The 26520-nt window shown below is 63.5% G+C and overlaps 2 protein-coding genes across 5 annotated transcripts in view; one reads left to right on the plus strand and one right to left on the minus strand.

Moving 5' to 3' along the window:
* Positions 1-1036: 1036 nt before the first annotated feature.
* On the minus strand, positions 1037-17302 carry TMC6 (transmembrane channel-like 6). 2 transcript variants are annotated; one of them, XM_012661345.1, is made up of 20 exons: positions 17255-17302; positions 15252-15390; positions 15029-15153; positions 14764-14859; positions 14273-14434; positions 12833-12938; positions 12584-12680; positions 12094-12354; positions 11525-11715; positions 10153-10297; positions 9023-9178; positions 8499-8650; positions 8235-8414; positions 7056-7151; positions 6691-6766; positions 5871-6004; positions 5566-5742; positions 5417-5495; positions 2502-2587; positions 1037-2364 (listed from the first exon to the last, which is right to left on the minus strand). In XM_012661345.1, the coding sequence occupies exons 2-20, from the start codon at positions 15305-15307 to the stop codon at positions 2331-2333; spliced, it is 2409 nt and encodes an 802-aa protein (XP_012516799.1). In that variant the 5' UTR covers positions 15308-15390; positions 17255-17302; the 3' UTR covers positions 1037-2330. The 2 variants fall into 2 exon arrangements, with proteins under 2 accessions (XP_012516799.1, XP_012516798.1); XM_012661344.1 differs by lacking the exon at positions 17255-17302 and adding an exon at positions 15489-15710.
* Positions 17303-19244: 1942 nt separating this feature from the next.
* Positions 19245-26520, plus strand: part of TMC8 (transmembrane channel-like 8) — an 8089-nt gene continuing 813 nt past the window's right edge. Inside the window, exons 1-16 of one of the 3 annotated variants that reach the window (XM_012661319.1) lie at positions 19245-19268; positions 19422-19615; positions 19783-20072; positions 20258-20406; positions 20719-20868; positions 21011-21093; positions 21601-21737; positions 22048-22195; positions 22342-22512; positions 22782-22921; positions 24322-24445; positions 24838-24935; positions 25125-25308; positions 25454-25584; positions 25684-25842; positions 26259-26337. In XM_012661319.1, the coding sequence (XP_012516773.1) occupies positions 19912-20072; positions 20258-20406; positions 20719-20868; positions 21011-21093; positions 21601-21737; positions 22048-22195; positions 22342-22512; positions 22782-22921; positions 24322-24445; positions 24838-24935; positions 25125-25308; positions 25454-25584; positions 25684-25842; positions 26259-26337 (1914 nt within the window). In that variant the 5' untranslated portion in view covers positions 19245-19268; positions 19422-19615; positions 19783-19911. Of the gene's footprint in view, positions 19269-19387; positions 20073-20257; positions 20407-20718; positions 20869-21010; positions 21094-21600; positions 21738-22047; positions 22196-22341; positions 22513-22781; positions 22922-24321; positions 24446-24837; positions 24936-25124; positions 25309-25453; positions 25585-25683; positions 25843-26258; positions 26338-26520 lie in introns of those variants that run through there. The other 2 variants (XM_012661321.1, XM_012661318.1) reach the window with 2 other exon arrangements.

A 26520-nucleotide genomic window follows, 5' to 3' on the forward strand; every position in this document is an offset into this window, starting at 1 on the left:
CACCCAGGATCAATGCAGGCTACTTGCAGAGGTCCCCAAGCAACACCTGGCTTGGACTGGCCACACAAGCTGGGGAAATCTGACCTGTCGGGCACTGCAGGGGACCCACACAAGTGAGTTTATGCCAGGTGAGCCTCAGGGGCCACGTCAGCCGCTGGCATCTGCCCCTAGGTGTCTGCAGAGCACAGGAGCATCTCATTGGGACTGTCCTTGGGAAGGGACAGTATTGGGTAAGAATGGGCCCAGCTTGGGGGTCTGCTAGTGGCCAGGGCCATCCCCACTCTGAGTGTGACTCTTTTCCAAATTCCACTCTAGAATGCTGAGTGCTGGCCCATCTCCACTTTGACCCTGTTTCCCCACCCAGGGTCATTCCCCAGCCCTGAGCCCAGCCTCTGCAGACATCAGACGTGGGCTGTGAGCAACTGACTAGTTCCCCCTTCCCCGTGCCCACTCCCCACAGCCCCAGGCCATCCCACGGGCTCCTCAAACTCAGCCTGGCTGGCTGGACCCAGGGTCACCACCCTCCAAGCCAGCCAGCAGGGAACCCGCCCCTCCCAGGCCTGTCTGCCTCAGGGCCTGGGCACTGGCTGCCCCTTTGCCTTGGAGATACTCCTCCCTACCCGCCTACCCCCGACAGCTCATCTGCAACGAAAATGTCATCGTCCCATCCCCAGTGTTGCACCCTAATTTTGCCTCCCTCCTCTTGCCGCAATAACCGCTAAGGCATCACCCGCTGGTTGACTTACTGCTCTGGACACAGCCTGTGCCCCCCTTCCATGCAATGGAAGCCCCTCCGGGCACGGGTCAGGCAGACCAAGGGCAGTGTCCACGGGTGGTGCGCAGGGTTCCTGCCCCTGCCAGCTGGGGCTTGGCCAGCAGAGGGCGCCCTGGCCCAGCTGAGCTCCCCGCAATGAAGCCCAGGAGGTGGCCCCAGGCGACAGGAGGAAGAATGTGGACACAGCACCTGCCAGCACCTGCGCACATCAGGGCAGGCCCAAGTCACGAGCAGAGTCCCAAGGGACAAGCCCACTTTGCAAAACCCATTTAATCAGAATAAATAGAGTCAGGGCAGGGCAGGGTCACGGGGGGTGCCCGAGCTCCGCTTGCCCCCGCTTTCCAAAGGGGAAGCGGAGTCACTTCGTCATCCTGGTGTCCTGGCAAGGTCACTGAGGAGCCAGCGTGGTCTCATGTTGGAGTCTGTGCCGTGGGGCAGAGGGTGACCCAGGGCGCTGAGTGAGCCTGCTGAACCTCTTGCTGTCCCACCAGGTGTCCCCTTCTTCTGCGAGCAGGGCAAGGGGGTCGCAGCCTCCTGGGTGCTACCAGCCCTTCCAGAAGGGACGTCAGCAAGGGGCCCCACCGACCAGGCTGGGCAGAGCCAACCTCAGTGTGGCCGGGCCAGCGAGGGACAGGCCGACGCCCAACAGCTTCCAAAGAAGAGTCTAGAGAGCTCCAGGGCAGGCCGGGCAAAGGCTGGGAGACACCGCAAGGACCCACCTCTGAGGTATTTAACGTGGGGGTGCTGGACCTCATGAGATTGCCTCTTCCGGGGTCAAATGTGGTCGGGTTCCAGCAATTTCACACAGCGTAGCCCAGCGGCCGCCGATGCACCGTCACAGGCAGGGGGCCAAGGGGCGCTTCGTGCACCCCAGCAGTGGGGCCTGGGAGCACTGATCCCTCCTCCATAGGGGGAAACTGAGGCAGGGCCCTGCAGAGTCTCCTGAGGCCCAGAGGGTGAGGCCTCGTGCCTGACCTTGGGGTCCCCCTTGGGCTAGCTCGGGGCCCAGGGTATTTGTTCTGTTGAGTTTTGCTCTGAGAGGCTCCCGAACGCGGAAGGCGCACACAGACAGCTGCTCTGCAGGAGGCCTGGTGGCCGCAGCCTCAGGCCTGCAGGCTGCTCTGCAGCCAGGGCAGGGTCTAGCCCAGGAGCTCCCCGAGGGGCCAGCCTCAGCCTGCCCCCCAGGCCGGGGGACCAAGAAAGGGAAAGAAACAGGCCTCTGGGTGCGCATGAGTGTGTGTGCACCTGTTCATGGGTCGGGCCACCCCGCGGCCGGGGGCTGTCACACCACCCGCCCTCCTGTTGTCAGGTCCCTGCAAAGATGGCCTGCCTCAACGGCCCCTCCCGCGACAAGAGTGCTTTTGAACTTCACAAGCCTCTGCGTCCCGGCCATCTCCTTTCCCTAGGTCTAACCGCAGGCACCAGACGTCTGCCCCGGTAACAGGCACTGATCCCACAGGGAGGAGGCCCCGCCAGGCTGGCACCAAGCGACTTACGGGGGTGGCACAGGGCGCTGAGGGCAGGTCTTGCATTTCCATTTCCTCCCTCACCAAACTTAACTCTCCTCCTTCCCCGAGCGCCCCGCACACCTGAGGAGGAACCACAGGGAAGGGCCTCAGCGACTCCGCCGCGTGGCTGCCCCCGCTGGGAGGAGGGCGGATGTCCCAGAGACGCCGTCCAGCCCGGCCCTCTCCCCCCCGGCTCAGGGCTCAGAGTGGCCCCTCACCTGCTCCTCTCCTCCCCCTCCTTCCTCTCCTTCTTCTCGTAGATGGAATGAAGCTTGTTGATTAAGAAGATTTTGTCCTCCCCCTCCTAGAAAGACCAGAACACAAGGGGAAGAGAACAGAGTTGTCCACCATCCATGGGTCCATCCAGAGCCCCCCTCTTCCAGGACGCATTTGGGGGGACTTATGAGGCACATTTGACATCACAAGAAGCAAAAAGCTAAAAGAGGTAAAAGAGGCACCAAAACAAGGTTAAGGAAAAACCAAGAGCCAGGAGTGGGCATTTGTGTGGATCTAAGCTTCCCAGTGGCTAAGGTGAAGAAGGAAATGTGATCAGCTGCACAGTGAGGGCCCGGAGCCAGCCTGACTCGACTTAAACCTGGCCACCTACTAACTCCACCTTGGACAAATTACCTGCACTCTGACCTCAGTGTCAGCATCTGTAAAAGGGAGATAATAATGCAATTCACGGGGCTTATATTTCCTGTTGCTGTTGTATCAAATTACCACAAATTTTATAGCTTAAGACAATACAAATTTATCATCTTCCAGTTCTGGAGATGAGAAGTCCAAACTGAGGCCCACTGTGCTATAATCACGGTGTCAGCAGAGCTGGTTCGGGTCTAGGGGACGAGCCCTCTGCCAACGTCTAGAGGCTGCCCCATTCCGTGGCTCTCCGCCCCTTCCTCCGCTTCAAAGCCTGCAACGGCCGGCCGAGTCTCTCACGCGGCCTCATCTGACCTGACCTTCCTGCCTCCCTTTTTCACCCATAAGAACCCGGAGATTACACTGGGCCACCCAGATAATCTAGCATAATCTCCCATCTCAAGGTCAGCTGATTAGCAACTGTAATTCCACCTGCAACCTTCATCCCCTGACCACATAACATGGCAGGTTGCCAGGTTCCTGTCTTAGGACATGCACAGCTTTGGGGTCAGTACTGGGCTGACCAGGGCTCTTTGTTTTTTTTGTTTTTTTTTTTTTAGAGTCTCACTCTGTTGCCCAGGCTACAGTGTCGTGGCATCAGCCTAGCTCACAGCAACCTCGAACTCCTGGGCTCAAGCGATCCTCCTGCCTCAGCCTCCCAGAGTGCTAGGATTACAGGCATGAGCCACCATGCCGGGCCAACCCAGGGCTCTTTGGACAATGAAAAATGACAAGTTTATGAAGCATTTAGCAGGGGACCTAGTGCAGATAAACACCAAACGGACAGCAGCCACCATCTCTGCTCAGATCGGCCTGGAGCCCAGCACAGTGGTTCTGGCACCTGGTAACGCAGCTCCACCCAGGAGCACACTTAGAACACCTGCAAGGGGGCCCCCGGGGCCCTTAAGCAACACCCCCGAGCTATTTCTGTTGTGTTTGGAGGGTGTGCCCTTGAGCTCAGCTGCCCTGCCCAGCCCCCGGGGAAGCTCAGACCACTGGCCCCAAAGACTCAGACTACAGCAGGGGCTGGCCCTGGGCGCACACCACAGCCAGCGCCCACCTCGGGAACGGTCCTTCCGATCCCACAGAAACGGCGAGTGGAGCCAGGATTCTGCCCCTGAGGCTCCTCTGCACCCCCCACCCCGGCCCCACCCAGCACCCCTGGGTTCTGAAGTGCCACACAGTAGGGCAGGAGTCATTGAGCCAAAAACCCACTTCTGATAGCTATGGCCAGGAGACCACCTCCGCCGAGACACCAGCTTCGAACTCCGCACCCTGGGAGCCCACCGAGATTCACGGATCGGGCTACAGGAAGGGCAGACAACGGGACAGCGTCTGCTGCAGCGTTGTAGCCCGGGCAAAGTGGGAGCTGTCCCTGCGAGCACGTCCCGCTCAGGACCAGCTGCTGGAGCCCTTGCTCCAACTTGGGCCACCTGGGGGACAAGCAGGTGCTCCTCAGGGCGGGGAACAGGGCTGCCCCAGAGATGAGGGGGTGCACCTGAGTACTGCCCCGCCTGCAGCTCAGTCCTGTGACAAACCATGGGGTCTCATAAAACGTGTTATTTTGTTTTCTTAATAAAATTGTCTTGCCAGGCATGGTGGTGCACACCTGCAGTCCCAGCTACTCGGGTGGGAGGCTGAGGCAGGAGGATTGTGAGTTTGAGCCCAGCCTGGGCAATATAGCAAGGCCACATCTCAAAAAAAAAAAAAAAAAATGAAAGAAAAACAAAAATTAAAAAATAAAAATGTGGGGCCGGGCGTGGTAGCTCACGCCTGTAATCCTAGCACTCTGGGAGGCCGAGGCAGGAGGATCGTTTGAGCTCAGGAGTTCGAGACCAGCCTGAGCAAGAGCAAGACCCCGACTCTACTAAAAAAATAGAAAGAAATTAGCTGGACAACTAAAAGTATATAGAAAAAATTAGCCAGGCATGGTGGCACACACCTGTAGTCCCAGCTACTCGGGAGGCTGAGGCAGTAGGATCACTTGAGCCCAGGAGTTTGAGGTTGCTGTGAGCTAAGCTGACGCCACAGCACTCTAGCCTGAGCAACAGAGCGAGACTCTGTCTCCAAAAAACAAACAAACAAAAAAAAATGTTTTAAGGCCTGACCCCCTTTCAACCTCACTTCGCCTGTTTGTAAAATGAGAGCAGTAAACAGCATCCATGTGCCAGCATGGGTCCCCTGGAAGCCAAAAGCCATTGCTAACATCTCAGAAGTCCTCACGGACACTGTCTGCACCCATCGGGGCCACTGCCTGGGGCTGGAAACCCGTCCCCCGGCCGCAGATCAGGAGCCGGGCTGGGGCCGCCTCACGTCTGTGCTTCACTGGCTGCAAAGCGCACTGCGGATCCGATCCGTGCCACTCGTTTGGCAAACAACCCTTTCAACAGCCGAGGCCAGAGAGAGCGTGTGGGGGCTGGGGACGGGCCAGCAGGTGAGCGGAGGAGGCGTTGCCCAGGTGTGTCCCCAGAAGGGGCAGGCGGGCACTCACGTGGCTGATCTGCTCCTTGAGCAGGCAGATGACCTTGCGCTGGCCCCTCACCACCTGGATGTTGAAGTAGATCACAGCCCTGCGGGAGACGGGCCGTCGGCCAAGGCAGGAGCAGCGGGGACCCCCAGGACCCCCGGACCTGGACTCACAGCAGCAGGGCCGACAGCAGGAAGATGAAGAAGGTGTTTTCCACCAGGTGCCGGTGCACCCAGGGCAGCCAGGACAGCCGGGGCCCTGCCGCCTCCAGGTGGCGCACCCAGGCCGTGCCCGCCCTGTACATGGTGTCCAGGCTCCGGAAGGGGCCACACATGCTCGAGGGCTTCACCCTGGGGACGAGGGTGAGCGGACTCCTCAGCCTGGGCGACGGCCCCCAGCTCCTCCCAGCCTCTCCGCCCCAGCCCCAATCCCAGCCTCGCACCCCGGGCTCCCCCACCCGCCGCACGGCCGGACTCACTGCCAGACGGCGTAGCAGAGGAAGACGGCGGCGCCCAGGAAGGACGGGAAGCACAGCAGCGAGAGGAAGACAGTGCTCATGTGCGAGGACAGCCAGGGCCTGCGCGGCGCCTGGCAGTTGGCCAGGAGGCTCGTCTGGGGGACAAAGGCTGCGCTCTGCCACTGCCCAGCACCCCCCACACCCCCAGGCCTGGCGGGGCCCAAGCTGAGACCCCCTCACCCTACGGTGCCTGGCGGTTCACAGGGCAGACCGAGCCACACGGGGGTGGCTTCCCCGGGCCACTGGCGTGGGAAAGGGCCAACCCGACAGCTGCGCGGACTGAGTCGCGGCCGTGCCGGGCTCTGCATCTGGCCCTTGCTCAGCATGCTCCCTCGGTCCCCACTAGAACAGTCCCCACGGCACAGCGGGGACATGCAGCCCCAGCAGGGAGAGGAGCTGCCCAGAGCCAGGCCAGAACCAAGGTCCCTGGTTCTCAGCCACTGAGCACCCCCCGGCTGAGGACAGAGGGCCAAGGTCACTTCCCAGGGGCCAGGAAGGCCTGAGGCTCACGACTCACAGCACCTGGCCCTAAGCCCCGGCCCAGTGCACAGGCACCTGGTCACGGCCTGTGAACCCAGCGGCTGCTGCCCAGCCTGCCAGAGACAGGGGAGGGCCCAGCCGGTTCCGCGGGCCGAGGGACAGACCCCAGCGCAGCCCCGGGATGCCGGCCGCAGGCCACTCGGAGGCAGAGGGCTCCAAAGTCCCAGGTCTTCACAGCCAAGTCTTGCCCAGTGGCTGGGGCCGCCCCGCCAGGCCCAGCCGCCCGCCCAGCCCACGTTACCTTCTTGACCTGGAAGAGGAGCAGCAGCTTCACGATCTGCACGGCGGGGAGGAGGGGCGAGAAGAGGACGCCCAGCCTGCGGAGGGAGGGGGCTGCACTCCAGAGGCTGGGGCGCGACCCTGCGTGGCTCCCCAGGGCAGGGTTGGGACAGGCTGCCTCTGTGTCCTCCCGTCCCCGAGACCACGGGGAGGGCAAGCAGGAGTGGCTGCAGACAGGGCCCGGCCACGCCACTCCAGAGTCCCAGGCTGGCCTTGCTGTGGCGCCGGGAGGAGGCAGGTGCAGGGTCCCCAGGGGCAAAGGGGCACCAACCAAGGGGCTCGGCCCTCCTTCAGGAGCCAGGCAGGAGGCGAGTGGGGGAGCCTCACCAGGTCAGAGTCTGCCCATAAATCAGCTCCAGAACATTCCGGGCAATGTCAAACTCAGGCTTCCGCCTCGTCTTCGTCTTCTTCTCAGAGATAACCCTGGGCAGAGAGCCCTGACGGTCAGACCAGAGGGCCTGCCTGGGGAAACCGACCCCGCTCCCCACCCCTGCAAAGTGCCCCGGGCCTGGGGACACCCGCACACCGAGGTGACATCCTGACCCTTCCCTTAGGGTGCCCAGCAAATGTCTCTTCACATGCTGGTCCCCACCCCAAGGGGTTCGCTGCAGCGGCTGCTGCCTCTCAGGAGCGTTTCTCGGTGGGTTCAGACACGCCGGCTCCAAACATGCAGAACCAGCGTCAAACATTTCACTGAATTTTTAGGCCGGGCGCGGTGGCTCGCACCTGTGATCCCAGCACTCTGGGAGGCCGAGGCGGGAGGATCACTTGAGCTCAGGAGTTCAAGACCAGCCTGAGCAAGAGCGAGACCCCGTCTCTACTAAAAATAAAAAGAAATTAGCTGGATAACTAAAAATATGTAGAAAAAATTAGCCAGGCATGGTGGCGCATGCCTGTAGTCCCAGCTACTCAGGAGGCTGAGGCAGGAGGATCACTTGAGCCCAGGAGTTGGAGGCTGCAGTGAGCCATGATGACACCACTGCACTCCAGCAAGGGGTGACAGAGAGAGACTGTCTCAAAAAAGAAAACCAGTTTACTGAATTCTTAAATCTTGTTTTTTTATTACTATTGAATTCATATATTCTTTTTAAATTTATTTTTCTATTGAGTTTTTTAATTTTCTTTGGTTCTTACAAATAAGAATGAGCTTGGATAAATTCATCTATTCTTGAAGAAAACACAAAAAGAAGGAATAAAAAACATCTGAAGTGCTGGAACCCACGCGGGCTACCGGAACATTCTGAACATGCCCCTCCCCCTCGCCTCTCCCTGCTGCCCCTTCCTTCGTCTCCACCCCGTTTTCCTTTCCAGTCTAAAAGCCCATGAGGTCCTGGCTCACCGGCGTTCTCGATCTAGCGACCTTCTACCAGAGAGCCGTCGTGGGCGCAGGCGCAGGCCCCGACGCGGAGGTCAGGCCTGGGAACCTCATAAGCCACCCTGTCCCCTCCCAGCCAGGGTGGGGGAGCCCCGGCTGCCCGGAGCGTGGCAGCCAGGCCCGGCACTCACCGCCACGCCAGCTCCCCAAAGAGCGTGTCCAGCAGCGTGAAGAGGAAGTCCAGCACCACGAAGCGGTACAGCTCCTGGCCCACGAAGTCCTCCCAGCACTGGTCCTGCAGGGCGCCCACCCTGCGGCCCAGCCAGTGGTAGCAAAGCACCCCCAGGATGACCATCTTGAGGACGAGGTTCCTGCACAGGGCAGGGAACGGAGGCTGAGGAGGGTCCCCGGGGGACAGGAGACACACTCCAGGGCCCGCCCGCCCGGCCGCACACCTGCAGATGGCCACGTACACCTCCAGCACCGGGGAGTCCTGCGGCTCCAGGGCGGCCAGGCCGCGGTACAGGTAGGGGGCCCCCAGGTTGAGGAGGCAGACCACCACGGGCAGCGCCAGCAGCGCCACCTCCTGGCCAGCAGCCACCGGGCCCTGCCAGGGCAGCAGAGGAGGGGAGGGTCGCCACGGTGCCCCTCGATGGGGTAGGGGCTCCTGGGAGAGGGGGCAGAGGAGGGGCAGACCTGGCAGACAGCACCCCCCCGCCCTTACCTGGCCCACCCCTCGCCTCCCACACGGAAGTTGGGGGGCACAATTGGTGGAAAAGAACAGAGAAACGGAAAAGACAGAAAATGGGGGAGGGCGGGAGACAGGATGAGGAGTGAGTCAAAGGAGGGACCAGGAGGTGGCGCCAGCATGGTGGGTGGGCTCTTGGGACCCCTGTGGCCAGGGTGGAGTGGGAACGGGGTCTGCCACCCCCGGGACAGGTGCCCAGAGTCGCAAAGGCCAGGCCCTCGCTGCCCGCACCTGGATCACGAACTCTGAGAAGGCGTGCACGGCCGCGGCGCAGCCCGACACGGTCCCCAGACACAGCAGCCACACAAGCCCCAGCACAGCCGCCTGCTGCAGCCTCCCGCACAGGCTCCGGGTACTCTGCCGCAGCTGCCACTCGGCCAGCAGCTCCTGTGGGGGACAGTGTGTTCTTGTCACCTGCTCCAGGGCACTCGCAGACACACCAGCAGGCTTGAGGGGAACGAGGGTCAAGGATCAGCTGCCCGACAGCCCTGCCTGCCTGCCCCTCCCGCCTGCTCCGGGCCCTCCCTGCAGGCACAGGAGGACACAGGACCCCGCCTGCCTCCCCAGCCCCGTCCCAGGAAGCCTCCAGAGCTGCCCTGCCGGATGTCCTTGCCCCGTTCCCTGTGGATGTGGGGGCCCCTAGTGACCAGGAGACCCCCAGGCATGGAAGGCACCTGCCCCCAATGCAAGCTCCCCAAGGACAGTGGAGCGGGCCGTGAGCTGCGCCATAGCTGAGTCCACACAATAGGAAACTCCAGGAAGGCAGAGGACCTTCCACAAGGTCAGGCTCTGCTGCCTCCTGGCCCCGTGCGTGACCTCTGACAAGGGACGTAACCTCTGTGCCTCAGTTTCCTCATTGTAGCACAGGGAAGATAACAGTCCTTAGCCACTGGGCTCCCGTGGCCATCAACTGAGCTAGCACCGCCAGGAGCGTGTGCCCGCCAGAGCCCCGGCCTCAGGGCAGGCCCTGCTGGCCCCCAGAGAGGCCCTGCCAGCAGGCCGAGCTCCCCGGCTGGGGCTTTGACTCCAGGGTCCCCAGCCCAAGCACATATGCCCCCCGGAACCCATCAGGTGCGGTTTTCTGTGACACCAGCTCCTGGGTGTTCATGGGGCTGTGGGTGCTGGCACCCGGCAGCAGACAACAGAGGCAGCCCCTAAGTGAGGGGCGTGTGCAGGAAGGAAAATTAGGGCCCACCTTGACCCTGTTAGCAGAAGACCCCCAGTGCCCCGAGGTCAGCTCACAGACAGCCCTCCCTTGGGACCACAGTCTGGCCATTTGGTCTGGGGACCACCGGTGTGGGGTTCCAGGGCCGGGGTTGGGGGACAGATGGCACAGCCCCAGGTTCCCCCCAGGTGCTCACCTTCAGCCGGGTGCGGATGTTGTCATGCTGGAGGCGCGAGGCCCGCTTCTGAGTCACCTTGTAGTCCCAGGAGCAGAAGACGGTGATGGCGTGGACGCCAGAGGTGCTGCCCACCCGGTAGCTCTCCCCGAAAGCGTGGGCCATGCTGGGGAGCAGAGACAGGTGGGGGCTGGACGAGGGGCACAGAGGCCAGTGGGAGAAGGCAGATGGGACACCCTGTGGCTGAAACCCCTCACCCACTCAGGAGCCCTCAAGAGCAGGATGTGCCCCACCACTGGTCCAGCCTCCTGGTGTAGACTGCCAGCCACTCCAGACCAGCCCTGTCCAAGAGTGCCCACCAGCCACGCGTGTCTAGGAGAGGGGGCAGGGTTGACCCCCACCAAGACAAGGTACAGAAGACTCTGGGCTCACCGCAGGGCCTTTGCCCCACCCATCACAATGACCAAAAGACCCCTCCCTGTTTCTTTCCTGCCTATTCTTACTTAACCTCCCCATATAGCAGCAAGTGCCACCTCCCCTGGGATGCCAGCCTGACTCCTTGCCCAGTGTTCCTCTAACACTTGGGCAAACACCTCTAGGGCTCCTGGATTGTCCCAGCCCATTCACTGATCTATCTTCTTCCAGGAACAGTAAGCTTCTCTAGGGCAGGCACCATGCTCAATCTACCTTCCTGCCCTGAGCTGAGCACAGGGAACACGTGTGGGATGCGGGGGTGGGTGGATGAATGGATGGATGGATGGGTAGATGAGTGCATGAATACATGGATGAGTGTATGGATGGATGAGTGGGTGAGTGGACGGATGGGCGGATGAGTGGACGGATAGGTGTATGGATGGATGAGTGGGTGAGTGGACGGATGGGCGGATGAGTGGACGGATAGGTGTATGGATGGATGAGTGGGTGAGTGGACGGATGGGTGGATGAGTGGGTGAGTGGACGGATGGGCGGATGAGTGGACGGATAGGTGTATGGATGGATGAGTGGGTGAGTGGACGGATAGGTGGATGAGTGGACGGATAGGTGTATGGATGGATGAGTGGGTGAGTGGACGGATGGGTGGATGAGTGGATGGATAGGTGTATGGATGGATGGATAGGTGAGTGGATGGATGGGCGGATGAGTGGACGGATAGGTGTATGGATGGATGAGTGGATGAGTGGATGGATGAGCGGATGAGTGGATGGATAGGTGTATGGATGGATGAGGGTGAGTGGATGGATAGGTGTATGGGTAGGCAGGTGGGTGCATAGATGGATAAAAGGAAGGAAGGAAATGAAGGAAGGAAAGAAGGATCAATGTATGGGTCAAAGAATGGATGGATGGATAGATCAATGGTGCCCAAAGCCGGCTTCATAAGGTCGAGGACCATTACCTGTACACCAGGGTGATGCAGGTGATGAAGAAGGCCACCCCCACAGTGAAGAGGTAGGCCAGGGGCATATTGTAGGGCAGGCCGCCTGCCCTGGGTCTGCACTGGCCACCCTCCAGGGGCTGGCCACATGGCTGGTTCAGCGTGGCATTGCTGTAGTAGCCGTAGTACATGACGGTGTGGGTGAAGCAGCCCTGTGGGGGACACCTGCCTGAGTTAGGGACTCCCCCAACTCCCCGCCCCTGACCCATCTTCAGGCCTCAAGAGGCAGAGGGAGGCCAGCCCTGGGGAAGGGCCCAGGTGGGGGCAGCAAGGAAACTGATGGGCCAAAGGCCACAGCGATCCCGGGCTTCCCCAGCCCCACGGGAACCGGGACACAGTGGACACCAAGGAGCAGCTGAGAGGGGAGGTGGGCAGCTGTCTGTGGCCACCCAGAGTCACAACATGGGGTGGGGACAGGGATAGGGTCCACAGGAAAGCTGGGACAAGACGGGGAGACAGTGCCGAGGCGGCAGCAGAAGACAGGCGCCCCTGCCTGGCCCAGATGTCCTGGCTCGTGCGGGCTCCCTCACCGCGCCCGTGAGGAACTCCAGGCCCGTGCAGGTGGGGCGGGGGCCGGGACCCGGGTCCGGTGGGAAGGCAGCCTGCACGCCCACCACAAAGGCCAGCAGCGGCAGCAGCAGCAGGGCATTGAAGGCCACCAGGGTCTTGAGGAAGAGGAAGTAGGAGAGCACACTGGATCCGAACTGGCCCCCGATGCGCTTCAGGGCGTAGCGCCAGGGCGTCAGGGCGTGCAAGCCTGAGAGCAGCGCCAGCCCCAGGCTGTGCAAGGCCTGTGGGGACAGCAGCAGGAGGCCCTGAGGGCCAGGCCGGAGGGGGAGCTCCCCTGCCCCACGCCCAGGCCCCAGGCATCCAGCCGAGGGAGGACAGGACCCATGACTGGCCATTGCCAGGCCCAGAGCCAGGCAGGAGACCCCGCGAGCAGGACAGCGGCAGGAGAAAAGGTGGCCGCCCCGCCCACCAGCCCAGCACAGGAGCCCCTACCAGCACGCGAGCCCCTACCAGCACGCAGGCGTATCGGAGCCGGCTGCAGCAGGAGAAGAGCCCGCCACGGCCAGGCTGGCCCCTCCGCTTCCCGTGCGGGGTCTGGCTCTTCTCTCTGGGGACAGAGGCAGCCACAGGTGCCTGGACTGAGGAGGGGCTTGACTGCCTCCGGGGACCACCCACCCACAGGCTCAGGACCCAGTGTCTGACCACCCAATCCAGCTAAGGACGTGGGTCTCAGGGCCGCACGAGCGGGTGGGCACTCACCGAAGGCCGCGTTTCTCCCCCAGGCTCAAGGGCATCCCCCGGAGCATGTGGTCGCGCTGGGCGGCCGACAGGCCCTGAAGCTCCTTCACCAGGAGGTTTCGCTTCTCTGCAGAGAGGAACGAGGAGGCCCTGACCATCCGCAGCAGCCTCCCTCCTGCCGCGGCCGGGACCCTGGACAAGCCTGTCTGCCCCGAGGCACCCTCCCAACATGGGCCTCTGGCCACCCTCCCACCAGGCCCGGCCAGAGCCCGAGTGGCTCCCCTCTGCCCATCCAGTTGAAGCCAGAACCCGGTCCAGCCGTCAGGGCGTCCCAGGCCTGTCACGAAGCTCGCTCCCGACTGCCCGCTAGCCTGGCCACCCTCACTCTCCCACCCGCCCCCTGGAGCCCAGCAGGTCCCCTCCCTCCCCCACCAAGGCCCCAGCATATGCCCCCTACTCCCCAGCAATGCTCGCCCTCAAGGGGTGAGTGGAGGAGGGCGGGCTGGCCCGGGTGGGTGGTCCCTGCCCCCACGCTGGGCTGTCCCCACCCCCACCCCTTTTCTCTCTGGAGGCCCAGCCAGGGCCCCTGGGACCTCAACATTAAGTTCCAGGACCCAGAGGAGTTCTTGCCTCCTCTAACGGGTCACCACCACAACGTGGGCCTGGAAGGGTGGCTACAGGCCTCGGCGCGCCTTCGAGACCAGCTGGGAGGTAGGTGCCACTCTAACCCCAATTTTACAGTTAGGAAATGACACCTGGCCCGGATTGCAGAGTAAACGGTGAAACAGGAACATCCGCCCTGACCCCCAGCCCACAGCACCCTGCCCTGCTCCATGGCCCGCCAGCTGGGGGCAGGGCCCCTGGAAAGTGCTCAAGGCCTGGGAAGGCAGAGCCCAAAGGGACCAGGCAGAAGGGACGTGTCAGGGACCTCCCCAAGCTCCTCAGCTGGTTGAGGACCAGCCTGCGAGAATGGTCCCCGCTCTCCAGTCCCTCCACACTGGCCTCAGCACCTTTGCACACGCCCTCTCTGCTCTAGCGCCACCTCCTCCAGGAAGCCTCTCTGGATCCCTCTAGATTGGGCTGGTTTCTGCACAGAGCTTCTCTCTTCTCTGAGCTTTACCCATCCGCTTATCCATTTCTTTGGTCCACATCTGTCTCTCAGGGCATACAGTTAGCCGCCCCAGAGTAGAAGGCCGGTTTTCCACTGTCGCATCCCCAAAGACTGGCCCGCGGCCACAACCCTCCACATGCTCAAAGGACATTTGTGGAGTGCACTGAATGCCTGCCTGCCGTGGGGCGGGCCCTCTGTGCCTGAAAGCCCCCTACTTCCCTGCCCCCGAAGGTCCCGACAGAGGGAGGCCTTCAGGCAGCCTCAGGGGAGGGGTGTTCCTGGCTCTGCCACCCCCGGGCCCTCCCTGCAGCAGGCTGGCGTCTGACTCTGGGCCGCGCAGGCCCACTCACCCTCCTCCTCCTGGGCCATGGGATCCAGCTCTAGGTCGTAGAGGCGGAGGCTGGGTCGGGCTGAGCGTGTCACCACGTCCCCAAGCAGGGGCCGGCCGCTCCTGCGCCGCAGCCTCACCGTGCGGTTGTAGTACTGGGAGATGATGGCGCCACGGCTGCGGCCTATGGAAGCAGCTGGGCAGGGCTGGGCCGGCCGGGCTGGACCTCCCTCCCCCACCCCGGGATGGCCCTTGCACCAGGCCTCGCCATCCCTCACCCCTTCCCAGGACCCAGGAAAATCCCTGTATCAGAGACCATGGGCGCCGCTGGGCTCCCAAGAACCTATTTTTATCCCAAGTCATTTTTAGAGCCCAGCGAGGGCTGCATGGGGCTGTGCAGGGCCTCCAGGCAGCAGACGGGGTGGGCCAGGAGCCCACAGGGCTGAAACCCCGGCCCAGCCCACAGGCTGGGGTCAACGCCGGGGCCAAGGGCCGACAGAGGGTCCCACTCACCAATCGTGCGACTAGGCATACTGGCCAAGATGCGCAGTGTGGCCATGCTGTGGACGGGGGCACCTTCGGGCCCCAGGAGGGTCTCGTGGCCTCTGCCTACCAAGTAAGAAAGACTTGGCCAGAGGTCCTGGAGGTGCCCTTGGCTGGCAGTCTCTGCCACCCTACCCCCACCCCAGGCCCGCAGACTGCTGGGAGGGCTGTCCTGAGAGGTTGGGAAGCCCAAGTCCCTGTCCACACCGTCCTGGCATCCAGGCCGCAGGCTTACCTGGGTCCCCCGGCTCCCTCTGCTGCAGCTCCAGCCCCTCCTCAGCCACCCACCGACTCTGCTCTTGGATGAGCTGGTGGAAGGAATCGTGCACTTCGCTCTCATCGTAGGGGCTGGGCTCCTGGCTGCAGGGGGGTAAGGGCGTCAGGCTCCAGCCACCCGGCTCCTCCCACCAGGCCATGATACACCCCAGCCCACCAGCCCCCAGACCCAGAGTGCTTACCCCTGGTCCCCTGGGGTCTCCGGGACATCGAGGACAAAGTCCAGCGGTTGGGCCATGTCTGCAGTCCACACCCAGCCAGCCTGCAGACCTAGGGCAGCTCAGAACCTGGGCACCGACTCCAGGGCCTCCCGCTGCACATCTGACGAGACAGGGAGCGTTGAGCCCAAGTCAGCCTTCAATGCCCTGCACAGGTCCAAACCGCCCACTCCCCTGGGGACTGTGGGAGGTGCCACTCACAGCCCAGGCTGCTGAGCCCCCGTCCTGCCCCAGCCACAGCTGCACATGTAGTCAGGTGAGTGGCCCCAAATAAGCCTCAGGCCAGAATGGACTCAGGGGACAGCCCCTTCCACTGCCCAGGCTGGAGGGGGAAGGAGGCAGGAAAGAAGGGGGTTGCAGTTCCCCATCTGCTTCCTGGATGTCGCCAGTCCTTGGGAAATGGGGAAGGGTCAGGGTACCTGTGGACACAGCCCCTCCCTGCCCTCCATTCCCAGGGTTCTGGCCCAGAGACACCTCCCCCTTGAAGAGAAAGGTCAGCTCGGGGGGGCCTTCCCTGTGCCCGCCCTGTGACCTAAAACACTTCCTCCAGCAGGAAGCCAGCGCTGGGCCTCACTCCCCAGCCCAGGAGGAAGCAGCAAACAGGGCGGCCTCCCAGCTACATCACACACAAACCCAAAGGGTCACTCCAGGTCACCCCGCGGGGGCTCCAAGGTCCTCCTGTTCTCAGGAGACTGACGCCCCCACATCCCATCACCAGCTGCAGGGAGGGGGCCGGGCCTTAAACAGGCCCTTTGTCCCAGCTCTGCCGTCACCATCACCAACAGTCGCTGACACAATCAGAACCAGAGGGGCCTTGTCTCGGGCTGCAGCCTCGGGTCTGTTCACCCCGTGGGAGTGGGGTGGGAACAACAGGCTGACTCCGGCAGGGCCCTGCTGGCCTGGGCATCGCCGGCCCTGCCCTCCAGGCCTCCCCAGCCTCACCCCCCGCCCCTCCGGGAACTCGGAATTCAGGAAAGTTGGCTCAGCTCAAGGGCGTGGGCAAGACCGGTGGGGCCCAGACAGAGCTGCAGGACACGGTGCCAGACTGTCGGGATGCACAGTCCGAACTCCCCCCCCACCCCCCGACGACCCAACCCCTCCCCGCTCCCGCGGGAGCTCAGCCCCGGAAATCCAGCCTGGACCCCCGCTCAGCCTGAGCCCTTAAAGTTGCGGAGGTGGGGCCAAGGGTGCCCCATCCAGGCCCCGGAGCCGACTCCTTCCTCCGAAGCTCCGTGCCGAGCCTAGGCCCACAGGCTCCCCACGCACCTCTCCACCACCTCTCCTGCACGAGGGGCGCGAGGAGGCTGCGGGGCTGGGACCCGGCTGCCAGCCCTGGCGGTGGGGGCTCGCCTGGGCAGCGGGGACTTCAGCCCCGCGGAGACACAGCGCGCCGGCACCCTGCCCCCAGGCCGGGGCAGGTCTGGTGGAGTTTCCGGGCGCACGATTCCTGAGCCAGGTGGGGAGGGGCAGGGTGGGGCCTTTCCTGGAACCCCCACCCCAGGCAGCAACGAGTCCTCCGCGAGCAGCCGCTGCCCAGGAAGAGTCGCAACCTGGCCTGGGAGCCCAGGGACCGCAGCACCGCCGGAGCCCCTCGACCCCCGCTGGCTACTCACCCAGGTCCCCGCCCCTCGCGGCCAGTGGTACCGGCCCGCGCGACCCGGCCGGGGTCACACCACCGCCCTCCCCGGTGCGCGGGGCTCGGCCGGGTGGCCTGGGGCTGCACTGCCCGCGCCCCCGCCCCCGCCGCCCCTCCCGCGCCCAGCCGGGGTCCAAGCCAGAGAGCCAAACCCCAGGGACACCCAGGAGAGCTCGGCCGCCAAGCGGTCCCGATGGCCGAAAGGAATTCGGAGGGGGTGGAGCTACCGCCGCAGGGGAGAACCAGCAGGGGCTGGCAGGACCTGAGCGTCGTCCCCACCCCCGCGGCTGCGGCCCAGCCGGGACCCCGAACCCGGGGCACGGCCGCTCACCTGGGAGGCGCCGGCTAGGAGGGGCCGAGCCCTTGGATGGCTCACCTGTGCCCCGCAAGGGCCGCCGGGAGCCGCGCCTTGGCTGCACCACCCGAGGGAGGGGCCCGCAGGGTCAGCGGGAGAGTTGACAAAGTTTCCCTGGGGGCCACTGGGACAGACCTCATGGCCCGGCCCACTCGGCGGGCCTCGGCAGTCACGTGACCTGGCTCCCGCCCGCGGGCCCGCGCCCTGCTCTGCGCGCCCTGCCGCTACCTGCCCTTCCCGCCAACTTCCGACCCCTCCTCGCACTCCACCCGCGGTGTCAGCAGGGTGAGGGCGGCGGAGTGCCCGGTTCTGTTCAATCTCTGATTGAAGTCCCCAATTCTTATGCGGCTCAGTTTCCCAAGTTCACAAGGGGACACTAATTCCAGACCCATCAGCTTCCCATGGCTACAGATTGTCCAAATAAGATGCCTGGGGCCCCAGTAACACAGAGCCTTTTGACAGGAGATTGGGTAACCCCCTTCCCCTTCCTCCCCTTCCCCCTTCCTCAGCAAGCCTCCCCCCTACCCCCACCGTGGAGGGTGTCTCCCCTGCTCCATCTGGGCTGGGCGTGGTTCCTGTTGCCTATCCAGCAAGAGTTCTGGCACACTCCTGAGTGCTAGGTGGGGCGCAGGGGGAAGGAGCATGCACTGACGCTGTGAATGTCCCCAGCTGCTGTGCCCAGTGCTGTTTTCTGTTATCCCCACGAGCCAGGAAGGTAGGCATGATATTCCTATTTCACAGATGAGGAAACTGAGGCTGAGAGGTTCATCATCCTGCAGGGGCGGGCGTGACTCGTGGGCCTTCTGGGAACTCTATGGAGGAACCTGGCTTTGAGAGAGGCCCCCAAGCCCATCTGGAGGGGGAGGGGCATTCCTGGCCGGAGCAGCCTGGGCAAAAGCAAGGACGCAGGAAGGGACTTACAGCTGGACAAGGGCAGTGCTGAGGCTGGAGCCTTTTGCAGCAGTCAGTGGGGTCTTCAGGTGGGCTACCTTGGGTTCTGCCCAGCCCTGCCTCTCCTCCCACTGCTTCCCCTCCCTGCACACCCACACTGAACTTGCATGACCCCTGGCCCAACTTGAAGGCCACCTCCTCTAGGGAGCCTTCCTAGATTAAGCCTCAGAGGAGCACTTGCCACTTCATATTGATGTGTACATTTGTGGATCTCTCCCCACCACCACCTCCTCCAGCCCACTGCGTGCCTCCCTGGCACCAGCACCCAGCTTGGGGCCTGGCACAGAGGGGAGGCTATGGAGTCCAGGAGGGAGGCCCGCAGGAGGCAGAAAAGCCCGGGGAGCATTCAGACCTGAGGTGGCCAGGCCCTGCAGGAAGCAGAGAGGGAGCAAGGAGGAAGGGCAGGACTGGGGCCTCCCAGGAGATCCGAGGACAGGGAGTTGGCCAAGATGACTCTCAAACCTCGCCCGGGAGGGACGTGAATGGAACCGACTGCTGAGCGCTTACTATGGCCGGGCACTAGGCCGCGGCCATGGCATAATGGCGGTGCCAGTGACGGAGGCACGAAGCTCAGCAGTAAGGCCAAGATCTCCTGGAAGCCCAGCAGCCCGGTGCCATGGGGCCCACGTTGTGTCCTATCGCGACCTCCAGGGCGACCTGCGGCAGGCAGATAGGGACCCGGTCCCTGCACCCCGCGGCCCGCGGCCGGAACGGGGCGGTCCCGGGCGAGCGCACAGGAGCCAGTCTCGGCTTGGGGCGCGGGACCTCCACGGTGCGGCCTCCACAGGCCGGCAAGACCCGGCGCGGAGGGAAGGGCCCGACCCCCGCCCAGCGCGCAGGAAATGCCGGCTCCGCCTCAGTTAGAGCAGAGGAAACGGGGAGGGGGGAGGAGAGAGGTCAGGGACGGGGAGCAGATAGCGGAGGGAGCCGGGGTTCCTGTCACGTGACCCGTCCCCCGGCTCCCTCACAGCCCCACCTGGCGTGGCGGGAGCCCTCGGAGGAGGGGGCTCCTCCGGGGACTTGGTCCCTTGGTCCCCAGGTGAGCCGGATGCAGAGTAGGGGGAGGAGGCGGAGGGCGAGGGGGTGTGTTAGAGCCGCTGCGAGGGCAGCAGTGGGGTCCCCCGGTCCTATTCCCAGGGCTGGGGCTGTCGCCACGCCCCCTCATGTGGGCTCCTGGGGGAACCCTGAGCAGACCCAGGCCTGGGGCTGGACTGCGAGAAGACAGGCAGAGGGGTCCCTGCACCTCCGAAGCCGGGCGCTGCAGGATGCGGATCCTAGGAGCCGTCAAGGCTTGAGACAGGAGCTTCTTCCGGAAGAGCGAAGTGGCAGGTGCAGAGGACAATTCTCTCCTGAGGTGACCCGGAAGGCCTGCGCCGCAGGTGGCAGGTAGGGGTGGGATGGAGCAGGCCTTGGCTCTGTCAGTTACGGTCCGGTCCGTCTTTCCCAGCCCTTTGGTACTTTCGCCCCATTTGGCAGATGGGGTGACGGAGGCCCCTGGCCATGTGTCGCTCTGAAAGCTGGAGCGGGACTGAGCCCAGACCCCGACCCCACAGGATTCTCTATCTTCATTTCTGGGCATGCCAAAGCCAAGACCTTGAGGCTCCCCCACCTGGCGTCCCACGTCCCTCCTGGGAGCTGGAGTCGCAGCCCGGAGCCCCCAGCCTCAACCCCCGGCCGCCGAGATGCTGCGGCAGTGGTCGGTGCAGTCGGGACAGGGCCCCGGGGGGCCGGAACTTGAGCCGGCCGCGGAGGGGCTGTGGGAGTCCGAGATGGAGCGGCTGTGCGCCTCCCGCGCGGCCGTGCGCACGCTGCCCTACGCCATGGCCGACAAGCGCTTCATCCGGTGGGTGCCACCCGCCCGGGCTGGCCGCGGGGTTGGGGGCGGGGGCGCGCCGCGAGGGTGCACCCGTGGGATGGGGGTGCGAATCCTGCGCTGTGGGAAGATCCCCCAGCCCGCGCGCCATCAGCCTGGCCCGGGTGGGCAGGGTGGGTGACTCTGGGGTGCCCCCATCACCACTCCTACCCCAGGCAGCTGCGGGAGCCCGAGGGGGTGAAGACTTCATGCTGGCAGTCGTGGCAGCGCAGGCGGCAGATGGCAGGACGGCGCCTGGGGGAGGCAGCACAGCGGCTGGCCCGGGGCTGTGGGCTCTGGGAGGGGTCTCTCTACGAGATCGGGGGTAGGACCCGAGCGCCAACCCCACTCCCCCTCGCCCTCCCTGGAGTGTCAATGTCCAGTTTGGAAAAGGGAGTAAGGCATCATCCCCACTGCCATTGCCCTGGTCCACCCCCACCAACCAGCCCCTCCATCCTCACACGCCCCCTTTCCCAGACAGCCAGGACAAACCCAGCAGATGACAGCACTCCCTGGTGGCTGTCAGAGGTCCTGCTGGACGTGTGCAGGTCCAAGCAAGGCTGGGCACTCTTACCCTGCTTGGCGGGTCAGCCCTCGGACGGTCTGCCCCCGACCCACCCTGCTCTTCTCCCCCCAGGCCTCTTTGGCACTGGAATCCAGTCCTACTTCACCTTCCTTCGCTTCCTGCTGCTGCTCAACCTGCTGACGGTGCTGGTCACGGCCGGCTTCGTGCTGCTGCCCCTGGCCTGGCTCCACCCCCCTGACCCAGGCCCCGCCATGAACTTGAGTGAGTGCCCAGGCAGGGAATGGTTCCCCAGAGCCCACCTGCACCACCGTGGGCTGGTCCAGGCCTCCCCAGGGTTGGGGGCTATGGAGTGGTAAGAGCAGAGCCTCACCTATGCTTTGGGGACCCTCCCCCTCCTCAACAGCCCTCCAGTGCCCCAGCAGCCACCAGCCCCAGACTGGTGTCCCGAAGTTCCACAATCAACTTTGGAATGTTTTAACTGGCAGGGTGAGTGAGGTCTCTCCTGGCTATGGTCCAGGGGGCCCGGAAGACCCAGGGAACTGGCTTCAGGGGACTCCAGTCTAAGAGGACCCTCCAAGGGCATGTGGCTCTAGGGGGAGAGTTTTACAGAGACAGGCTGGCAGGGCTAGCGATGGGGTTAAAGAAAGGGAGAGGCCACCAGACAGCACAGGCTCACGGTCAGGTGCCTACAGCCCTCAGAGCCCGGCCGGGCTGGGGGTGCAAGCGACAAGCCGGGGAAGTGTCCAGGCCTCTGGGACAAGCACCCTCCCCATCCCTGGACGCCATCGAGTGGTTACCGATGTGGCTCGTAGGTTCAAGTCCTGGCTCCATTTCTCAAAGGTGTGTAACCTCTGTGAGCCCTTGTAAAACGGGGGTACTCCCTACCTGATGGGGTGATTGTAGGAGGCTAATGAGCTCACGCATAGATAGAGAGCACTTAGGACAGAGCCTGACCCTCGACACAGGCTCAGTCGTCTCTGTCGACGTCCCCAGGCCTTCAGCAACACCTATCTCTTCTATGGCGCCTACCGGGTGGGGCCCGAGAGCAGCTCGGCGTACAGCATCCGCCTGGCCTACCTCCTCAGCCCACTGGCCTGCCTGCTCCTCTGCTTCTGCGGGACCCTGCGGCGGTGAGAGCAGAGCTGTGCCGTCACTCCTGCCCAAGGCACCATCTCTGATCACGCCTTCCTGGCAGGGTTGCCCCCCAGTTGGCAGGAAGGCCCCGGCCCTGCTCAGCAGGCTCATGGGTGTTCCCCAGCCCGAGCTCCAGCTGCAGTCCCCGGCTGCTGACCTGAGGGGCAGGGCCACCACCCTGTGCCCCCAAGGCCTGCACCCGGGGCTGAGGGAGCCTTCCCACCCCAGACCCAGAGCCCAGCCAAGGCCGCAGCTGTAGGGTCGAGGTGCCCCTCCCCCAGCAGCCCCTGGTCTCCCACCCCCCAGGATGGTGAAGGGGCTGCCGCAGAAGCCACTCCTGGATGGGGACTACAGGGTGCCTCTCAGCTCCAAGGTCTTCTCCTCCTGGGACTTCTGCATCCAGGTGCAGGAAGCGGCCACCATCAAGAAGCATGCGATCAGCAACGAGTTCAAGGTGAGTGAGAGTTGAGCGTTTCGGCGTGAGAGTGTGCGGGGTGTGTGTGCACGCATGGCTGAGTAGGTGTGACAGTACGAGTGCATGTGAATGAGTGGGCGAGTGTGAGCAAGTTTCACAGCGCCCTTCCCCTCCCACGCCTGCAGATGGAGCTGGAGGAGAGCCATCGCTTCCAGCTGGTGCAGCAGCAGTCCCCAGCCCAGAGGGCCTGCCACCTGCTCAGCTACCTGCGGGTCAACATCCTCATTGGGCTCCTGGTGGTTGGGGCCATCAGTGCCATCTTCTGGGCCACCAAGTACTCTCAGGACAACAAGGAGGTGCCAGAACTGTGGGGGGAGGCGGGATGATCCCACTTTACAGATGAGGAAACCAAGGCTCGGAGCAGTTAAAGCAGTCATGACAAGGTCGTGGTCAGGTCAGACCGGCTCCGCTGTGGGCATCCGCGGACTGCCACGCTGCCGCTGGGAATAATCTGTGGCTTCCAGACCCTGGGCCCGCACCAGAACTGCACTTTAGGGGGCTGCAGGGGAGGGGGAGCTGCGGGGGCCTCTAGCCGTGGGCTGCCCTGACCTGCTGCTTCCCGCAGGAGTCCCTGTTTGTGCTGCTCCAGTACCTGCCCCCTGGCGTCATCGCCCTGGTCAACTTTCTGGGTCCCCTGTTGTTCGTGTTCTTGGTCCAGCTGGAGAATTATTCTCCTAACACCGAGGTCAACCTCATCCTTATCTGGTGAGTGCCACCTCTGGGGGACACGAGAGGAGTCTGGCCCTGCTGCTCTGTCTTGGCTGTGGCCTGGGTCCCCCAGTGGTCCCCAGCTGGGAGGCTCTTCTTGTTCACTGTTGCACCAAAGGGAAGGCAGATGGGCGCGTCCACAGCACATGACCTCAGGGCCCGGGTCCAAAGCTTTTCAGTCTCCTACTCTGAAGAAAGCCACTAGTCTGAACCAAGCACTGACAAACGACCGTTTTGCCAGGGGGTGTTGGGAACTGGCTTGGAACACAGGAAAACAGGCAACATGGGACATGCGCAGCTTCCATGCCCTGGGGGTTTTACACCCTTACCTTGACAACCCGCACGTGACCTGTGAAGTCCAGACCATCCTCATCCCCATTTGACTGATGAGAAAACTGAGATTCACACGGGTGAAGTGCCCAGCCAAGGTCAAGCTCACCATGCTGCTGGGTGCGGTTTCCAATGCAAGCTCTCCCCCACCCCCAGGCTCTCCCATTCTCCATCTCAACACGTAGGTCCTGTCTGGACCCCCAGCCCCTCTCCAACCCACCCAGCAGCTCACGTGCAGCCCCCGAGCTCCAGCTGGCTTCCCTCTCCTCCCTCCATCCTCTCCCCACACTGGCCCTGCCTCCTTTCCCCTCCGCTTCCTCCAATGTCAGCTGTGTTTGGTTTGCTTTGCAACTTTATTTTTGAACAGGTTATAACACATGCACGTGGTAAAAAATTCAAACTGCTCAAAAGGATGAAAGATAAAAGAATAAGCTCCCACCCACCCCTCCCCCCAGCCTCCCTCAACAGGACCACTGCTCCCAGCCACTCACGTGGTATGAGTGCCTGGGTTTCAACTTAGCCATCATACCAGCCCCAGGCAGCACTGGGAAGGGCCACCCTTACAGAGAACGTGCACGCAGTGGTCCTGGCGCAGGCAGTCATACCCATTTGGTCCGGTTAGGCTTCGTGCAGTAAGCGTGCAAGGCACATGGTCATGATATGCGAGATAGTGTCAGCGGGCGAGGACGTTAACAGGCGGTCGAAGAAAGGAATCTCGTCTGCAATAAGGACCCTGAAAGGTCCACAGGTTTCTCTACTGCAGGCTTGTCATGTATGAATCTCCACGCCAAATGCAGAGGGAAGACTGGGCAGTGTTTCCCAAACTAATGTAAAAGCAGGACCCTTTTCCCGTGAATCATCTGGAGACACGGGTTCTGAGAAGGCGCTTTGGCAAACATTGCTGCTGACGGAGCAGGTTGGAAGGAGGCTGGGCTCTGGATTCAGAGGGGCTGGCCCAGGACAGGACAGGATCCCACTCAGACATCAGCTACACTGGAGCCTGGGTGGAGCCGGTGCCCCTGGGCCTGGGCCTGGGCCCCGCCCCCTGACACAGCCCCCGCCCCCAGGTGCGTGGTGCTGAAGTTGGCCAGCCTGGGGATGTTCTCCTTCTCGCTGGGTCAGACGGTGCTGTGTATCGGCAGAAACAAGACCAGCTGTGAGCCCTACGGCTACAACGCCTGTGACTACCAGGTGGCTGGCAGCCTGGCAGGGCCTGTCCCTCCCATCCTCCGTAAAGTCCCATCTCAAACCGTGCAGAGCCTTGTCCCTGCCCCTATAGTCTCTCCCTGTCACCCCTTCTTCGGGGTCTCACCTTTGAGAGAAGCTGTGAGCAGAGATGCCCATACAGCAGCACACCTCCAGGGGACGCCACTGCCCCAGACTGCGTTGTGCAGTGTGACAGCCCTGGCTGTGGGGGGTTCCCTGCTCTAATCCTGTTCTCCAGGCCTGGTTTTAACTTAGCAATCATACCCACCTCCAAGCAAGGCTCCTATGCCACAGAGAACCCCTGCCCCCGTGAGGATGGGTGAGGGAGGGAAGGCTGGGGACCCGGGGGCTGACGGGTCCCCTCCCTCTGCACCCAGTGCTGGGAGAACTCTGTGGGGCAGGAACTGTACAAGCTGAGCACCTTCAACTTCCTCCTCACCGTGGCCTTCGCCTTCCTGGTCAGCCTGCCTCGGAGGTGAGCTGAGCGGGGACACGGAGCAAGGGGGTGGCGTGGGCATGTTGGGGATGGCCGGTGGCCACAGCCAAGGGTGAGCCAGGTCCACACGTGGATGTCCGTGTGAGCAAGACATGGTCCATGGCCATGACCAATGCAGCCCACACGTCCCCCACAGTGGGTACCTGAGCCTACCCTCCCTCCCCCCAGGCTGCTGGTGGAGCGGTTCTCGGGTCGCTTCTGGACCTGGCTGGACCGGGAGGAGTTCCTGGTCCCCAAGAACGTGCTGGACATCGTGGCGGCGCAGACAGTCACCTGGATGGGCCTCTTCTACTGCCCCCTGCTGCCCTTGCTGAACAGCATCTTCATCTTCCTCACCTTCTACATCAAGAAGGTGCCGGCTCACAGCTGGGTGGGCGCCCTGAGTGTGTCCTGGGGCCAGGCCGAGCTGGGCTGCCTCTGCTCTGCACCCCCTGCCCTGGGCTCGGACCCCTGGGGCCTGCCAACTGCTGACTCCTGCGTGCTCTGCCTGCCCCCAGTACACCCTCCTGAGGAACTCCAGGGCGTCTCGGCGCCTCTTCCGGGCCTCCAGCTCCACCTTCTTCTTCCAGCTGGTGCTGCTCCTGGGCCTGCTCCTGGCAGTGGTGCCCCTGGGCTATGTGGTCACCAGGTGAGGGAGGGGGTGGGGAGGCACCACCGGGAGGCTGGGGGGAGGGCAGCTCCTTGCCCCGCGCTCTGACACCAGCCCCCCTTGGCCATCCCTCTCCAGCATCCACTCCTCCTGGGACTGCGGCCTCTTCACCAACTACTCGGCCCCCTGGCAGGTGGTCCCAGAGCTGGTGGCCCTCCGGCTCCCGCCCCCTGGCCAGCGTGCCCTCCACTACCTCAGTTCCCACGCCTTCAGCTTTCCTCTCCTCCTCACGCTCAGGTGCCTCTAGGGGCCACAGGAGGGGGCACCTGGGAGCGGGGTTCTTCCTCCCATGGGGGTGGTGGAGACCTGGGCACCCCCAGCCAGTCTCATGGGATCCAGGAGCCAGGCGGAGAGCCCAGAGAAGCAGGCGCCCAGGGCCTGGGTCCCCAGGTGCCTCACCTGCAAAGCAGGCACTTTCTGGGCCACCTTCTGGGATGTCGTGGGCATTGCACGACCGTGGGAGGAGCACAGGGTCTGGTGAAGAGGCCTCAGAACCCGCAGCTGAGCTACTGGTGGGCCCTGCTGGAGGAGAGGGGAGGGCCCTGTCTTCAGATGAGGCGGTGCCAGACGGAAGAGACTGGGTGGGGAGAGGAAGTCGGAGGCGGCACCTGTGCTCCCAGGGGAGCCTGACCGTGAACCCCTCCTCCCCCAAGCCTCGTCCTGACCGTGTGCGTCTCCCAGTCCCAGGCCAACGCCAGGGCCATCCGCGGGCTCCGGAAGCAGCTGCTGTGGGTGAGTGTCCGCCGGGCGGGGCGGGGACACCTGAAGAGTGTGTGGCCAGGTCGGTGTTTTCCTAGCGGAGGGCGTGGGCTCGGGCTGGATTAGGGGCGAGGGATGATGGGGTCGGGCGCTGGAAGGGCATGGGGCCTCGGGTGGGGTCTCTGGTGACGGGGAGACCTGGTGGCGCCGGGCTGC

This window comes from Propithecus coquereli, unplaced genomic scaffold, assembly GCF_000956105.1.
Source record: "Propithecus coquereli isolate 6110/MARCELLA unplaced genomic scaffold, Pcoq_1.0 Scaffold706, whole genome shotgun sequence".
NCBI classification, from domain to species: domain Eukaryota; kingdom Metazoa; phylum Chordata; class Mammalia; order Primates; family Indriidae; genus Propithecus; species Propithecus coquereli.

What these genes read in the sequence shown, in the direction of transcription:
- TMC6 (XM_012661345.1), bottom strand. Translation starts at nt 15,307, where the DNA reads ATGGCCCAACCGCTGGACTTTGTCCTCGATGTCCCGGAGACCCCAGGG. An exon ending in ACATCCGCACCCGGCTGAAG is followed by an intron (nt 9,179 to 10,152) that starts GTGAGCACCTGG and finishes TGTCCCCCACAG; the next exon opens with GAGCTGCTGGCCGAGTGGCA. An exon ending in TTTGGGGAGCTGGCGTGGCG is followed by an intron (nt 7,152 to 8,234) that starts GTGAGTGCCGGG and finishes CTCTCTGCCCAG; the next exon opens with GGTTATCTCTGAGAAGAAGA.